The sequence below is a fragment of the Ipomoea nil genome, unplaced genomic scaffold, assembly GCF_001879475.1.
Source record: "Ipomoea nil cultivar Tokyo-kokei standard unplaced genomic scaffold, Asagao_1.1 scaffold2036, whole genome shotgun sequence".
Lineage (NCBI taxonomy): Eukaryota > Viridiplantae > Streptophyta > Magnoliopsida > Solanales > Convolvulaceae > Ipomoea > Ipomoea nil.
The window spans coordinates 602,748-620,910 of NW_017618464.1; the positions used below are offsets into that span (position 1 = coordinate 602,748).

Genomic DNA, 18,163 nt, shown 5'->3' on the forward strand with positions numbered 1-18,163 from the left:
ATTCATTCTGAATGAAAGAAATAAGGGGGCTCGCTTTGACCATTAAGAGTAGTCGTTCTCTGTCTTTGTCGTATCCCATTCTGTTCTGCGAGATTTGAAAATAACCATAAATACATATACACTACCTCGGTCTAGTTCCGGGATAATCCTTTGTTCCATAGTCCTCGATTCGAATCTCGGCGGCCGCAGTATGGGAATTATGTCTAAAGTGAGCATATTCCTTATGCGCACTGGCATTTGGCCCTGTCTACTAATCCATTGAGTCACCGTGATTCGGGTCAGAGTGTGAGGGGCCCGGAAATTGTGGGAATTATGTCTAAAGTGGGCATATTCCTTATGCGCACCGGCATTTGGCCCTGTCTACTAATCCATTGAGTCACCGTGATTCGGGTCGGAGTGTGAAGGGCCCGGGAATTATGTATAAAGTGAACAGATTCCTTATGCGCACCGGCATTTGGCCCTGTCTACTAATCCATTGAGTCACCGTGATTCGGATCGGAGTGTGAGAGACCCTTAGGGTGATTAATCATGTTTAAGTGTGAGGGGTCCTTAGGGTGATTAATCATCTTTGTGTTGAATCTCACCCACACCTATGATCGGGCAAGTATAACTTAAATATGCAACCTTCCCTAAAAATTTATAAATAAAATTATTATATCAAAAATAAATACTTAATAATTTAATACCAAAATAGTCTGAAAGCGAAAATAACATTTTTTCCCCCTGAGTTATATACTTATAGCACTTTTTCCCCCTCAATTATTTAGGTAAGCACATTAGCCCCCTCAATTATTCTAAAAGTGGTAGTTTCCCCCCCTAATATATTAAATTGACATTTCTACCCTTAAAGTAAACATTTTATTTATTTTACTTCTCCAACGAATTATTGCGTATATGTAGGGATCACCACGGTTTGGTTCAAACTGAACCAGACACTATAGCAATCGAATTAAAAGTTTCTAGTTATGATTCAGATCTAGAACCCAATATTTGGATTTCAATTTATTAAAATTATGAATCAAAAATATTAGATCCTAAACCGTAAATCGGCGGTTCCGGATCCGGTTCGCGATTTTGAACCGTCTTTATTTTAAAATTTTATTTTTTTTTATTTTAAAATAGTCTAACTTCAACAATAAATGTATTTTATTTTTTTCAGTTCGGAACATGAACTGTCCGTTCCAGTTCGCGATTTTGATAAACTCTAAATATCGAGTTTCGATTCTAAATTGTAATTGAAATATTTCGGTTTGGTTGCTATAGTGTTTGTTTGGTTTGAACCAAATTATGATCATAATTTGTTGGAGATGAAAAATAAATGAAATGTTCATTTTAAAGGTAAATATGTCCATTTGATATTTCAGGGGAAAAAACAGCCACTTGAATAATTAAAGAGAGAAAAGTGCTATAAGTATATAACTCAGGGGGAAAAAGTGCAATTCTCCCTAGTCTGAAATATATAATTTATAGAGTTAAACGACGGTTGGATTCATTGAATATTCGGGTATCTATTCCGGAAAGACGTAGGAGGCCACACCTGGCAGGTTGGCACAAGAAGTTTAATTAGTAATGACTAATGACAATACAAGCAGCAACGTGGAACACCTCTCTCTCTCTCACCACTCTTCATTAATAATAGAAAGAGTTATATTACATGTTGTTCCTAATTTTACTCTTTAAATTTTATTACTTGATCAATTTTGATAAGTTATTTTTTTATGTGGGTCTCAATACAAATGTCTATATTAAAGTTTAGTGTGTGGGAGTACAATATAGGAATACGTGTAACATTTTCCTAATAGAAATATAGAATGGAGGTTTTCTGTGAGTAGGCAGTATTTAAAAGAAGAGATAAATATTTGAACCTCGGCAGTAACCGAGTGAAAATTATGTTTAAAATAGATAAATTTTTTTATACGTATTGATATTTGGTCTTGTTTATTGAGTGAAAATGATGTACTTACACGACGATAATCAGGTAATCATAAGATTTTAAATTCGACTTTTGGTGAAAGTTGTCTAATGATCTTCTAAGTTTAAACTAGTAAGCAGTAATTTATCAGCAATTTAAGTTAATTAATTGCTTTGTGACCATTTGCTGACTAGAGTCTCAAGGTATACTTTGCTTATAGTGAACTTTTGAGTAACACTTCTTGTAAGTTAAATAGTGACCTACTCTGATCCTAGCAAATTGCTTATACCAAGTGTTATCAAAAAATTATACTATGGATTATGATTTACATTGCAAGGTGAATCATTAATAAATGTTTATTTTTAGTAAAATAATCAAATGTTAGGTAGTATATTAAAAAAGAGAAATTGAATCCTTAGTTCCTAAGTTATAATCAAGTTCCGACTCAGTCCCTAAGTTATGACCGTATTCGAGTTTAGTCTCTCAGTTATGAGCGAAGTGGCGAGTTTGGTCTCTAGTGCTAGTGGTGTGTTGACAAAGTTAATTCCAGGGATAAAGAAGTAAATTCCTTAATAAAACTTGTAAACTTAGTCAAAATATTTTCCCCCAAATCGACAAAAATCTTAAGTTGCTTATGTAATCAGCGAAGAAACCCTACCTACTCCCGTTTTTCTAAAAAATCAAATTTCAATATTTCAATTATATATATATATATATATATATATATATATATATATATATATATATAACAACTTAAATTAAAATTTTTTGACAAATACAAAAATTTGCTCCATAACATGAACAAGCTTGGTATCTTTTCCCTCAATTAGCATAACTCCATGACATTTTGATGGGTAATAAATCATCACATCTACATCGAAAATTATCTCTAAATTGGGAGAAAGATGAAGTACCACAACTAAGAGATGACATTCTATAATTAATGGCTAAATTAGTTCATTAATACGGAGAATATTGATTATTTATTTAAACATATAAAATAAAGAAACAACTTACCTGTAAATTTCGCAGCTTGGAAGTGGACGAATTTGAGATTTCAAGTTTGGGGAAGAAAAAGACCTTCGATTGTATGTATAAGAAGAAAAGAAGACTGTTGCGCAATGGGTTTCAACATAAGAAGAGGATTATAATTTGAAATTCATATTCTACCTCTCTATTATTAAATTATTTTTAAGTTTTCCGTTAGTTGCAGACAGAGTATTAACACTAGGGATCAAACTCGCCACTTCACTCATAACTGAGGGACTAAACTCGGATACGGCCATAACTTAAAGACTAATTCAGAACTTGGTTATAACTCAAGGATTAAAAATGCAATTTTTCTTATTAAAAATGAACATGTATGTTTGTGATTTATATTATAATATAAATCATGGTCCAGTGATCTATCCATAATATAATGATTGAGTTTTGTTATTTTTTGTTTTGTTTTGTTTGTTTGTTTTTTTTTTGTTTTTTTTTTGACAACGAAAACATGCATCTACTACCTAATGTGTATTAGGTAAACTCAACCTTATGACCTTAGTCGACAAATGAGCACATTCAAGAAAGTAAACCAATTCAACATAGGTGCTCGGACTTATCGTTTCCACTTCCTTATGATCTTAGGAAATGTTAACACGGGTTCCTTTGATCAACCTAACTTCCAAATTTGATAAAATCAGACCCTTCATTGCACTATATAAAGTATAAACCACACCAAGATAGAGCCGTCAAAAATTAACCCGCCAAGCTCTCTTGGTCCGTTGGCGGGGCATGCTTTGAATATTATGGCCCACATAGTGCATGTACATTTTAAAATTAGTGTGTGTATATTGGTTCCTGTGAGAACAGGTCTTCCCGTGCGGCATACACCATTAGGTATGCATAAATATATCATACAGTGTTCGAGAATATATCTGAATGAAATGCCAAAAAATATACCACACAAAACAAAAAATACACCACACATAATGGTATATTATTATTATTATTATTATTATTATTATTATTATTATTAATATTAATATTATTATTATTATTATTATTATTATTATTAATATTAATATTATTATTATTATTATTATTATTATTATTAATATTAATATTAATATTAATATTATTAATATTATTATTATTATTATTATTATTATTATTATTATTATTATTATTATTATTATTATTATTATTATTATTATTATTATTATTATTATTATTATTATTATTATTATTATTATTATTATTATTATTATTATTATTATTATTATTATTATTATTATTATTATTATTATTATTATTATTATTATTATTATTATTATTATTATTATTATTACTGATACGGATAGTTCCCGCGTAGTAGGATGTATGTACCGTAGTTTATAGGTATGAACAATAATGTATGTAGACCTGAGGAAAATAGCTCAAAGGCATCTCTTTATTCATAATTTGCTCTTGCGTAGAGAGAGGGGAGAGTGTTTAGCTAGAGAGAGAGTGTCTAGTGGAAAGAGAAAAAGGACCCCTAACTTGAAGGCTAGAAGCCCTTTTATAGGCACAAGGTTTGGGCGGGTTTGACCCGCCAACCTTGACTTTGACCCGTAAGTCGGGACCCGAGCCGCTTGACCTCAACCCGACTATAAAACTGGAACACAAGCGCACCGGGGGTCGGTACCTGGGTATATATCCTATCTATTATTATTATTATTATTATTATTATTATTATTATTATTATTATTATTATTATTAAATGACCAAATTCAAATTGTACTTTTGAAAATTTATGTAACACATTATAAATAAACTATAGAATTACATTACGAAAGTAATAAAATAGATAAAAGAGTTTTGAAAAAACATAATTGATGTAAAAAATAATTATTACCATCGTTACATTTTATATTAAATAACTTTATAATAGATTTATGTTCATATTTTATAAAATAAAAGAATGAATCAAATTTAAAAAATACAATTTTTTGACTTTACGCCAAACATGAAAAAATTATTTTATAATTTTTAGCTAAACATCTAAGAATAAAAATAGTTTTTTTTTTTTAAATGATTCACTTTATAAAATTCATTTTTTTAAACATTTTTTTTTGAAATTTCAAACGAAATCTAATATACTCATAATTTTAACATTACATTTTTTCATATTGCACTTTTTACATTAGACATTTATTTCACACGTCGCATATAAAGAGTAATTATTATATATATTTGTATGAAAACAATTTATAGTACCAATTCGATATGTTACTGAATTCTAAAAATTAATAGAGTAGTTAATTAATAAGCAATGATGTCTAATATATTAATGTAACTCTAGTTCTTTCAAAAGGCTGAACCCCAACCAACTCTAGTTAAAGAGAGTACTTAATTATCCAAAGAAATATATTAATTGGTTGGGAAGATTTTAAGTTTATTTTAATTTTTAATTTTACTAAATTAATTAATATTTTTTCCTAAATTCATCTTTTTAAATTTATGTACAAATAAAATAAACTTATAATTTTTATAAAATGAATCCGCCACAACACCGTCACGAGGACGCCGGCCGACCATCCTGCCGCCCCGCCCGATGCACCGCCAGTACTGCAGGGCAGTCCGTCACCATGGCAGCCGCGGTAGCCGCCCCTCAGTCGAGGATTTGCCGTTTCGATGCTGGTTACCTCCACGAGACAGGCAAGGCAACGGCAGGTGCAGTCCTCCTCGATGCAAACGGGGGGATATGTTGCAGCATTCAGTGCGCCCCTTCAGGATTGTTTCTCACCGCTCATGGACGAGGCGATTGCATGCAAGGAAGTTTTGTTATGGCTAAATGATCGGGGAGAGGAGTCTGTAAAGCTTTATACGGATTGCCTCACACTACGGCATTATCTCAATTCGCCACCATTTATGTTCCGTTCGTACGTTGGCTATGCTATCAATAGCTGCCGGGCAGCTGCAACTTCGTTTGGTTTTTGTTCGTTTAATTTTATTCCTAGATCAGACAATTATTTAGCACATACTTTAGCATCTACAGCTTTCCAGCATCATACTACTATGTATTAGAATTTAATCCCTCCATACATTATTGCGGCTTATTTCTAATGAAATTACCACTTATCTTTCAAAAAAAATTTATAATTTTTTTAAAACAATAAACTTATAAAAATATATATCATTAGAATGTTATAATTAAAATCTTTTAAATAATAATTATTTTTTAGAAGAAAAATACTATATATACTTATTTTTTCTACTCTTAAAATTTTTATTTTCACATTCAAAATTTTGATATAGATACTTTTATACTCACATAAATAAAATAATTTATCAATAATCGCCATATCATGATATCATGAGTAAATTTAGAGTAAATGTAGTAGCTTTTTCTAGAATCCAACACCTGTCGGAAACCCGTGTATATATACAAGTGAAATTAGCTGGACTCTAATCTCTCCAACACCGAAAAAGCCGCTGGTTTTCCGTCTCCAATTTTCTCTCTCATATTCTTTTCTGGAAAGAAATTTCTTGAATGTTCAAAGATTGTACGGAGTAAAAGTTTCTCCAATTCGACGATAAGGGGACGAGGGAAAGGAGAAAACTCACGATTGCAAACCCTAGAATCCCTACTTCGCACGGGTTTGCTGATCGTAGAAAAGCTGTCTCCTGTTACCTACACACTTTGCATCAATTTGTACGCAAACGTGTAATAGTTGTACCTGTACGCGTTCCAGTGTATTCTAGAGGATTTTATGCTGAAAAAGGTGTGCTTTTGTTTCAATTTCAATGAATTTTGAGGTTTGTGTATGAGTGAGCTGTTTGATAGGAAGCTTCGGATGGTATACGCTTGAATGGGGGAAGTTGCTGGTTTTTAATTTTTAATTTTTATTTTTTTGGTATTGTTGAGTGGGATGTGGAGTTAATGCTTTTGTTTGGAAGCTGGTTTGCTCAGATCTGCTTACTGTATTTCTTTGTTTGAATACTGTTTTTGGTCATAAACATGTTTGAATCCCCTTTTCCTGTTAAATTTGTATATGGGATGTTTGCATTTGATTTTCTTTATTATTAATTTAAATTCATGTTTTTTCCTCTTTTTTTGGGTCATTTCAGAATCCTACCAAATTGCCGAGGGAATGGGATTTTTTTTTTTTTTTTTTTTTCAAATTTGCAAAATTATTTAGTAATTAGTGAAGAACTGAACTGTCGGCTTAAGGGAGATTTTGGTGTTCTAAAATTATTATTTAGAGAATTTTGTAGTTCAAAATTATTATTATGCAGATAGAAAATTTTGAAGTTCGTACCACCGCAAAGTTTGACCTTTCTCTCCGGTAATTAGGCTAAAATTTCTGGGCATTAATGTTTTAGACTAGGCTACGATAGGGGCACCAATGTTTAGTTTCCTCCAAAAATTTTATCACAATTTTAGGTTTTATTTTTAGTGTGACCAGAATATATAAATAGGGTATTTATGGTTTTGAAACCAAAACTAAACATTATGGCTTTAAAAATCTGAACTTTTATGTGTATTGTTACAGTTATTGTAAGAGGTGTTAAATCCCTCTTCTCCTTGTGTACCCAAAATTGTGTTAACCATTTGCCATGTACAAGTTTGCTAGTGAGCTAGTGTTGTTTGAAGATTTAAAGAAAGTGTTTTGACTTTTGAAGAATTATATCCTTTTTAATTGTCCAGTTCCTAATACTTATTTTCAAGCTTTTAGTTTTACACTTGGAATTAATGTTTTATTGCAAATATATGACCTTGATCATGGAATTTGGTGATATCCTAAATTTCCTAGTAAGCTCATTTAAATATCATGCAGAGAGGATGCTGCTATTGGTTGCATTTTTTTTTTTTTATTTATTTTTTGATTTGTCTTGCACCCATTTGTCAATAACTCTAAAAGATTCATCTTGACCATCTTTGCGGTTATTTTTGCAGCTGCACTGACTGTTGAGGTGTCATAATTAATCATGGTTGCAACTGCTGCTAGTGCTGCATTTTCCCCTATCGACAAGCCACGCCCCAAATCTGATGCAAAAACATCTGGAAAGCAGCTTGGAGGAACTGTGCCTGCAAGTATAGATGCACGGGGCTTGAAGTCAAAACCCTCTCCTTCTGCAAACATGCAAGTGAAGGTCAACACACAAGCACCTCCCAAAGTACACCGATCCAAGATGGGTTTCATGGATGATGAGGTGATTTCATCATCTTCACCAAGGACCTTTATCAATCAGTTGCCTGACTGGAGCATGCTTCTTGCTGCCATAACAACTATTTTCTTGGCTGCTGAAAAGCAGTGGATGATGCTTGATTGGAAGCCAAAGCGTTCTGATTCATTTATTGATTCATTTGGATTGGGAGGTTTTGTGCAAGATGGTTCTGTTTTTCGCCAAAATTTCAGTATCAGGTCCTATGAAATAGGAGCTGATAGAACTGCATCTATAGAAACAATGATGAATCATTTGCAGGTATATTCCTGCATTTGTTTAAGAGTTTTATGCTAATGTTTTAGTTTTTTTTTTTTTTTTGAGTATTACTGACTGTTACAATGTAGTATCTGTTCTGTTCATAGCTACGCTTCAAAGAGTCAATACCGCCCCCACTGGGGCTCAAACCCATGACCTCCCATTTGGAAGAGCCACTTCATGCCACTAGACCACAAAGTCATTGGCAATGTTTTAGTTAATTAGTTGTGTAATCAGGAAAAAAATGAGATGCGTAGGCTCATAAGTTTACATTTTTACTGCATCTTTTGTTTTCCTTCACGAGGTCTATCTACATTTGCAGGAAACTGCACTAAATCACGTGAAGAGTGCAGGTCTCCTGAGTGATGGGTTTGGTTCAACACCGGAAATGTACAAGAAAAATTTAATTTGGGTTGTCAGTAAAATGCAGGTTTTGGTGGATCGCTATCCCACTTGGTAGGTTGTGGTCTTGCTTGTTATCTCCAAGATTGATGTATTGGATGGTCTTCTTTAATTTGTGAATACTTTCTGATATATTTTGAATTGAATGAACTATAGCATGCCATCTTTCAATGTTTACTTTTAAGTTAATGTGCTCTCAAATATTTGCAGTTATTCGATGTTTTCAGTCTTTCTAAATGTTCCCTTTATTCTTTTGACACTTATTGATATGCAAGCTACCATTTTTTTCAGTCTTGATAATGTCTACTACCCCCTCTTTGGCCTTTGAAATTTACTTATTTAGTTCCCTTATAAAACACCTATGAGTGACCTAATCAACTGTTTTTTTTTTTTTTTTTTTTTTTTTTTTTTTTTTTCTTTCTTACTTTCAAGTGCTTGTATAATGCTATCACCTCATAGTTGTTTGCAAATGATGGAACGTTTTTGAGCTTTTATAATTCTATTGCTTGATTCTTGAAATTATAGTCACCTTTTGTTATTGTGCTAGTTTCAATTAGTCTTCTTGTGTATCAAGTGCTGACTATTTATTTGTGATATGTAGAATAACGAATAACTTATCAAGAAGTGATTGAATTAATATTCAATGAATGATGGTCTTTGCTTTGATTCTCTCTCTCTCTCTCTCTCTCTCTCTCTCTCTCTCTCTCTCAGGGGTGATGTTGTTCAAGTAGACACATGGGTAGCTGCATCAGGAAAGAACGGTATGCGGCGTGATTGGGTTATACGCGATAGTAATACTGGGGACATGTTAATGAGAGCTTCCAGGTAGGAGACTGTTTTGCGGTTGGATTATTTGATTAAATTTGGAAAGGCATGAATATCTTCCTGAAGATTGTTAATGAATTGTCGCTATCCATCTACTATGCCTAGATTTTAGCAGTTTTTTATGCTAAGATGAACCTTGTCCTGAGGTGTATGTGTATGGAGTACTTGTTTGGTAGTATTTTGCAATGATTCTAAAGAGGCATCTTATCGTCTGCTAAATTTCATGTTGTTTAAAAGTAAGTCATTTTTTTTATACACACGGGGAGAAGTATGAGAAAAAGTGAAAAACTGTTCATTTCATGTTGGTCTTTTGAAACTGGGATGACGACCTTTATTATTGCATTGCTTTCAGCCTTTGGGTAATGATGAATAAAGAGACGAGGAAATTAGCAAAAATGGATGATGAGGTTCGAGCTGAAATCGGAAGCTATTTTGTGGATGTGCCTCCTGTTATTGATGAAGACGGTAAGAGGCTTCCAAAGCTCGATGATGAGAGAGCAGACTATGTTCGCACTGGGTTAACTGTAAGTCTGTTGATGTCTTTCTTGAATGTGTTCGCCTCATATGTCGTCTAGTCTAGTGATGATGTTATGCGTTTCACATTGCAGCCAAAGTGGAGTGATTTAGATGTGAACCAGCATGTTAATAATGTGAAATATATTGCCTGGATTCTTGAGGTACATCTCCGATTAATTTTTTCTTTTCTTAATATGAAACCAAGCTATTATATATATGATTTGTGGTTTATGTCTTCTCACTTGATGCTCAAATGTTTACGGGGGGATGTACACACATTATAACCATTTCAGTCTTGCAGAAATGACGAACAAACTATACTAAACTGATGGTTCTTTGGCATTCTTGAAGATGCTTCAGACTTTACACATCTTTTATATATTTCAGAGTTCTTGTTTTCTATACTTTGATTCTGTTACAAGATTTATCCGTTTTCTCGATGTCTTTGCCGACTTCTAAAGCCTAAAGGTGTTGTTTACTGCAGAGTGCTCCTTTGCCAATCTTGGAGAGTCACGAGCTAGCTTCCATGACGTTGGAGTACAGGCGGGAATGCAGGAAGGACAGCACGGTGCAATCCCTCACGTCTATTTTGGGCAACGACATTGGCAATCTGGCCGATTCTGGGTCCATCGAGTGCCAGCATTTGCTTCGCCTCGAGGGCGGTACTGAAATCGTGAAGGGAAGAACCGAGTGGAGGCCAAAATTAGCCAGCGGGTTTGGGAGCGTGGCCGAGCTCTCCACAGAAAGTGGCTAAGCTCGACGTTCTTCACAGCCGGACTCCATGCAACAAGACGACACAAGTCCCCTGTACATAGAATCAATCTACTTGTGTTCATTAATATTCTCCGGCCTTATCTTCGTATTTTTGCTTGTATTTTTGTTGTTGTGTTTTTTGTCATTTGGATACATAGAGAGCAGTTGTATGTAGAGCTTGCCGTTTGTTCTTTCCTCTTCATGGATTACCTTGTCTTGTTTTGTGACTATAATTCATTTATTTATTCATTACTCCATATTTATAATGTCTAGTATATAGTTTAATAGGGAGTAATTACAATGTCAGGTTTTGGATAATCCCTGCATTATTTATCATCTTATTTTTGCACAATGCACTACGTTGAACATGTGAAAAATGGAATATTTAACTATACATCCAGTGTAATCAATTAAGCTTTCATCTATATCTCTAAATAAATGGGTTTGGGAGCTTATATCTTTATAAGAAAAATGTTAGTCCGCGTTACACAGATCAGAGCATAGTTTGTCTAGTGTATACTTGGATGCAAAGTGGATCGGATGCTTTTTTTAGTATATACTTTTTAGACGGTCACTTATGAGTAGAGTGGACCGGATGCTTTTGACCCTTTAGATAATATTCATCAGTTTTTAAGTGTGATTATGATTTTTTGTGTTCTTTTAAACAATGGAATAGTAAACATTGTATGGCACACATTATTAAAAAAATAAAATTCAAAGCCTAAGTATGGCTGGTTTGAAATTTGATATTTGTGGATTGTTTTATGTGTTGTATCCATTGATTTTGTCTGGTAGCAAGAAGAAAGAAAGAAGATGGAGAGAAAGAAATGAAGGGCTAAGGCATGTTCCATAATCCCCAAAAAATGAAAACTATAAATAAGATGGGGAATAATGTGGTGTCAGCCCATGAGACCTCCACATGATTAGGGGAACAATCACCAAGTCTCTTAATTGTCACAATAATGCAACATCCCATTTTGTTCTCCCACATGCCCATTTCCCCCTTTTGCTACATCTCTCACATGCTTGTGCAACTTCCACTATACATACATATATGTGTATCAATAATTCTACCATGTCCAAAAGTGACCATGTCTATTAGAGTTAATTCCAGCAATGGTCCTCCGACTATAGTGATTTTCCAAAATTAGTCCCCGACTTTTAATTTGGACACTTTAGGTCCCTTGACTTTCAATTTCTTTCCAATTGAGGTCCTTTCGTTAGAATACGGTTCATTAGACTTTAAATGAAGGGGTAAACTCGTCCTTTCACATGTCTATGTATTATTCTTCGTATTTCTCCCTTCGTATTTCGCTGTTATACCTTGTAAACATCTCAATAATAGAGGAACGCACCCACGAGTAGTCAGCAAATGGGGAACGACGAGGAACATTTTAGGGTTTCGACTAACATTATCTTCATATATATCACGTATAAAATGAAGAAATACTAAGAATAATACATAGGCAGGTGAAATGATGAGTTTACCCCTACATTTAAAATTCAATTAACTGTATTCTGACGAAAGGACCTCAATTGGAAAGAAATTGAAAGTCAAAGGACCTAAAGTGTCCAAATTAAAAGTCAAGGACTAATTTTGGAAAATCAATATAGTCGGAGGACCATTGCTGGAATTAACTCTGTCTATTATTGTGAACGAAAGAAAGGAGGTGATATTTTTGCAACTATCATTATATCTATGCAAATGTTACTTTCTCTTTTTATTTATGATAACATGTAACAATATCATTCTATTTATTGAATGCATGCCTTGTTCTAGTAGTTGATTTAGTACAATACGATTAAATGTTAGGATATTATTTATAATAACCAAATTAAACAACAAACAACCAAGCGAGTTGCTCGGGAACTAATTAATCTTCCTGGTGTGCCTTTTACTGTTGGAGTGAATTGTCTCATTAGTTTGAGTAATCTTGTTGAACTTGGATTGACCTCTCTTAGCATACTAGCTTAATAGCTTTGCGTAGGCCAAGCACCATCACTTCGGGTTGCTAGCCTGCTAATTGTCACTAAAATATTATGCCATTATATTGATAGGTATGGTATCTTTTTGACATCACGAAATGTTTCACACACACACACAGTTTCAATAAGGTTATTAGGTCGGTTACAATTTAACAATATTGATAATTAAATTTTAATATGCCTTTAGCTTGTACACAAAAGAAAGAAAGAAAATATATATATATATATATATATATATATATATATATATATATATATATATATGTATGTATACATATGGTCAACAATTCCCTTGATACATATATTATCATATATGTTTAATTTTACATACATATGCATATGGATATGCTATTTGTGTGGAGTTAAGGTGAGATTGTAGCAAAATTATTTAGTGGCATGCATGATTGTTCCAAGGTAGAACATGCATGCATGCAACCCTATAGTTATTGGTTTGTTAAGGAATAAGGACACATATTATGAGAATAAATTGGCTTTTTAGTAAAAGATAAAAAGTGTTTTGTCTCCTAAAATGGTGAAACCACTCACTAATACACATTCATTATACTCTGCACGCTTTTATGATTGCTAATCATACTGCATATATGTTTAATTTAATAACAAATTCAATCCAATAATGCTTTACAATATTGATCATTTAGATATATATACACATTATTTTTATAATATTTCAAATTATAATACACACAAGTATAAAATGAAACGAACAGGTAGCTAGCTAAATTACTGCAAAGAATGAGGACAAATCACCCATACATTATTAGGCAATTAGATCAATGTGATTTGGAGAAGTTCAAATAAACAAAATCTATGTGAACATGTTGAATCTTGCACCTCTACTCATGATTCATCAATTTTTTTAGCATTAATCAAATTGCTATATGAGTCTTTGTTGAGCATAATACAAGGGTGTTTGAAAAGGCTTATCAATATAATCAAAGCCTAGCTTGTTTGACCAACTTTAGCTTCTTCTTTTTTTTTTTTTTTTTTTTTTTTTTTTTTTTGAAAATCAACTAATTAGGGGTGTTTGGTAACAGTTTTTTGACTTAACTTACTGATGTTAATAAGTTGAAAATAAAAAATAACTTAGTGATACCAATAAGCTGAAAATGAAAAAGTTACTTTGAGTAGCTTATTGATATCAACTTATTACATTTTTATTTTAAAAATCTAATTTACTCTTAACAATTGTTGGTTATTGTTTTTTTTTTTTTTTGAAAGTTACTAGCTCTATTACATTGTAGTATCTGTTCATATACTTTCTCAACCTACTGAAACACAAAGAACCAATAACGCCTCCACTGAGGCTTGAACTCATAATCTTCCAAATGGAAGTCCAACCCGGATACCATTAGACCACATAGTCCTGGTCAATTGTTGGTTATTATAGTGTTTATATTTATTCAAATTTACATTTTTAATAACAATGGAACAACGAACCTATAGAATCATAATCAGGTGAGAATCAACCTAACCTGTGAACATGCAAACTTCTGAAGGACTCCACCGCAACTACTACATGGTTGCACCGCTACGGCTCCCAGACATGCTTGTAGGACCTTGTAGTGCAATCCTTCAGAAGTTCGCACGTTAAGTTCTGTTCACACACACACAGGTCGCGTTCAGGTACGAATAAGTGCCCAGGAGAGAAATGCGAACCAATCAGCGCGCGCCACGTGTCAGCATTCATTGATCGGGTGCACCTACTTTCACCTACAAGTGTACCTACTTTCGCCTGCAAGTGCATGTAATTTTGCCTTGTTAACATTCATTGATCTGAGTTCAGTGGGTAGTAATACCCCTAAAAACCACCCGCAAACATTCATGCACCTAGGTGCAACTACTTATAACTATAGGTGGGTGCAACTACTTATAACTATAGGTGCACTTAGAATTGATTATCAGTGTAAATTTTTACTTAGCTTGCACCTATAATACATTTTACATGCACTTGTAATACATTTTACTTGCACTTCGATGTTTAATTATTTACGAAAATGCCACCGCGTTTTTTTAAAAAAATCAGTGTTTCTCATCCATTAGATCTGGACACGTGGACGGATATCATGCATTTAGATATTCGCACCAGGGCGCTCCATTCGCACCAGAGTGCAATTATATATATATATATATATATATATATATATATATATATATATATATATATATATATATATATAGAGAGAGAGAGAGAGAGAGAGAATATGGATCAAATAAAAAAGCTTCATCAGTAAAAAATACGAACAAATTACAGCCATAAATGCAATCAAATCAACAGTCCAAATTGAATTTTAATTAAAAAACGCACGGTGGCATATTTGTAATTTTGAGTTAATAAGTCAACTTGTCTTTTGTATCCGAGTGCACATTTGTCCATCATTGAGTGCACATTTGCCTTCTTCAAGTGCACATTTTTCCTTCTTCGAGTGCATCACTTTTATTTCAGTACTTAGTTTCTCCTTTGAGTGCACATCTTTGTGCCTTTGAGTGCAAATCTTTTGGCCTTCAAGTGCACGTTTTGTAGCCTTCAAGTGCATGTTTTCCTTTCTAAGAGTGCATAATTAACTTCCTTCAAATTTTTCCTTTTAGTGTCCTTTTTTTTTTCCTCTCCCTTGCCTTCTAGTGATCTTCTTTATGCTTTCAAGTGCTCAATTTAATGTCTACAAGTGTATGCGTGTCTTACTATTGTGTAAAAATTAAAAGAAAAAACCTAGCCTTTTTTTTTCCTTTGATACAGATTTTTTGCCTTCAAGTGCACAGTTTTATGCCTTCAAGTGCATCTTCTTTTGCCTTCAAGTGCACAACTTCTGAGCAGTATTTGTTATATCTTGTGCATTCTTTTCAATAACATATCACTAAATTTCTAATGAAATTTGTGAGATTTACAAACGATTTATATGTGTAATTTGTTTAATAACACTTAAGTTGAATAAACTCCCTTTTTGGTACCATAAATTGCATCAGTTGCACATCTATTTGCCTTCAAGTGCACCAACTGTCTTTTCGCACGGGAAATGGCATGTGCACCTGATCATATATATATATATATATATATATATATATATATATATATATATATATATATATATATATATATATATATATATATATATATATATTTGTTGTAATTGTTATATTTAATTACTTTTAACTATGGAGTATTTCTTTATAATTATAATATTATTAATAATAAAAATAATAGTTAAAAAAACTTAATAATAACATAACGACAACAATAAATTGTAAAAATATTTTAAAAGTTAAGTAAATAGCACAGTATACTTATGTTCTTATATGTTATTTTATATATAATCAGCTAAAAATAAATAGTTAATTTACCAAACACATTTCGCTAATCAGTTAATACTATCAGCGGGTCAAACCAGTTAACACAATTAAATATCAACTATCAACTAAACCAATAAGCTATCAGCTATTAGCTAATTGCCTGACAAAAACATCCAATAATATAAAATATAAATATACAATTTAATTATTAATTACTTTTAGTTAAAACATTACACATTTTTCAATTTGATAGTCAAATTATGTCAACGTGTTTTACTAATACATGAAAAATTATAACTTAAATTTTTAATTAAGATGAAATACCTCCTTAAATGATATCTATTACTTTGACATTTCTTAATTTTATCCATCAATGTTGGAAAATCGATCACTCTTTTAACTTCATGTGTGATGTGTCTAAATAACCTCTTTTCCTAACATGATAAATCACCCATAATGCCATAATTGAACCCTAGGCATCTAGCAATCCCAACCATAGAAAAATAGAATCCTATATATCATCCTAATAGAATTTCAAAGTTATTGCATTATATATATATATATATATATATATATATATATATATATATATATATACACACACACACACACACCGTAATTTGTCTAAAAATAAATTATTTTCTTGTGTAGATTATTGCACTTTTAGTTGATCAAATATTCTCCATTTTAAAATTAAATACGGTTTCTCAATTTATGAGTAAATAAATGTTGTCTCATAAGTCAAGCATATTGTGCTCAGATGCCATATAATGACTCTCCCATATGGGAAGTCATGAGATTTAGCCTCAGTGAATGCGGTACTGACTCTTTGTATTTCAACAGTTTGAGAAAGTATAAATGACCATATATTACAATGTAATAGAGTCAGTAATACTCAAAAAATATTGCCTCATAATTGTTGATTTAATCTCTCAAACGTTCATCAGTTTCATTTCGTGTATGGACCAAACAAACAATTACATTTTAAAATATAAAATAATTTTTTTTGTATGCCTCATATCTTATTGGAAGATGGCATGCATATACTTAGAGCATAGTGCGTAGCGCAATGAAGCTAAAGCACTTGTCTCCATGGTTCGAACCCAAACTAGGTTCAGTGAGTGGGTTGGGGATGCAGGGGAACCGCCCCCGTTATAGGTGCACAAGTAATTTTGTAAATGTGCGGTCAGAATTGTCTATAAATATAATGTAAGTAATCCTGAATGTTTTGTCATTATAATTAATAAAAGATTTCCTTGTTCTTATAGACGTACGCTCTTAGCAAGATTATGTAAATTTTTCTTCTTAGTTTTTAATAATACTGTTTCACCTGTATGACACACGGAAAATTATATCACGTTCTTCTTAATCTTTTGATCTTGTTTTTCTCAACATAATTGAAAAACCAAATTAAAATTAGGTTTCATTGGAATTTAGGTAAGATTTAGAAATGTAGTCTCATCATCAAGAATGACATATGCAACTTCCCTTCCTCTACTTGGCATATAGCCTTTCCATTTTGGTGGTGACAAACCCACCCACCCACTGAAGCCCCAAAGAAGAAGAGGAATTGAAGAAGAAAAAGAGAAAAGAGAAGAAAATGCACATTCAGTGAATGAGACATAGGTGCTGAAAATGTCATGTCTTTGTTCATTAGAAAAGTAATTTTGTCGGGAAATCAAAATTAAAAGCAGGGCGGTAATCGTAATTTCTCACTTTTAGTCCCTTTTATTACCCCTACTTTATTAGGTGGATGTCATATTAGGTATACAGTGCTGCTTTTCATACTGCAATTATTGAAACAAAATCGTTTAGATTTTTTTTTTTTAAACCAAGAAAATAATTACATTAAATTAAATGTTCGATACAACTCGGAATAAAAGAAATTCAAATAATGAGATCAGATTGAGAACGAACTGTCCTAGTTAAGTTTTTTTTTTGAATGCTACTGGTTCGATTACAATGTAGTATCTGTTCATATACTTTCTCAACCTACTGAAACACAAAGAACCA

The 18,163-nt window shown here is 32.5% G+C and overlaps 1 protein-coding gene across 2 annotated transcripts; it reads left to right on the forward strand.

The window, feature by feature from the left end:
* Positions 1 to 6,274: 6,274 nt before the first annotated feature.
* On the forward strand, positions 6,275 to 11,128 carry LOC109148196 (palmitoyl-acyl carrier protein thioesterase, chloroplastic-like). Of its 2 annotated transcripts, XM_019296049.1 has the most exons (7): positions 6,275 to 6,660; positions 7,836 to 8,365; positions 8,685 to 8,818; positions 9,476 to 9,589; positions 9,942 to 10,113; positions 10,198 to 10,266; positions 10,590 to 11,128. In XM_019296049.1, the coding sequence occupies exons 2-7, from the start codon at positions 7,868 to 7,870 to the stop codon at positions 10,857 to 10,859; spliced, it is 1,257 nt and encodes a 418-aa protein (XP_019151594.1). In that variant the 5' UTR covers positions 6,275 to 6,660; positions 7,836 to 7,867; the 3' UTR covers positions 10,860 to 11,128. The 2 variants fall into 2 exon arrangements, with proteins under 2 accessions (XP_019151594.1, XP_019151595.1); XM_019296050.1 differs by lacking the exon at positions 10,198 to 10,266.
* Positions 11,129 to 18,163: the final 7,035 nt, after the last annotated feature.

What these genes read in the sequence shown, in the direction of transcription:
- LOC109148196 (XM_019296049.1), top strand. Translation starts at nt 7,868, where the DNA reads ATGGTTGCAACTGCTGCTAGTGCTGCATTTTCCCCTATCGACAAGCCA. An exon ending in ATGTTAATGAGAGCTTCCAG is followed by an intron (nt 9,590 to 9,941) that starts GTAGGAGACTGT and finishes CATTGCTTTCAG; the next exon opens with CCTTTGGGTAATGATGAATA. An exon ending in ATATTGCCTGGATTCTTGAG is followed by an intron (nt 10,267 to 10,589) that starts GTACATCTCCGA and finishes TGTTTACTGCAG; the next exon opens with AGTGCTCCTTTGCCAATCTT.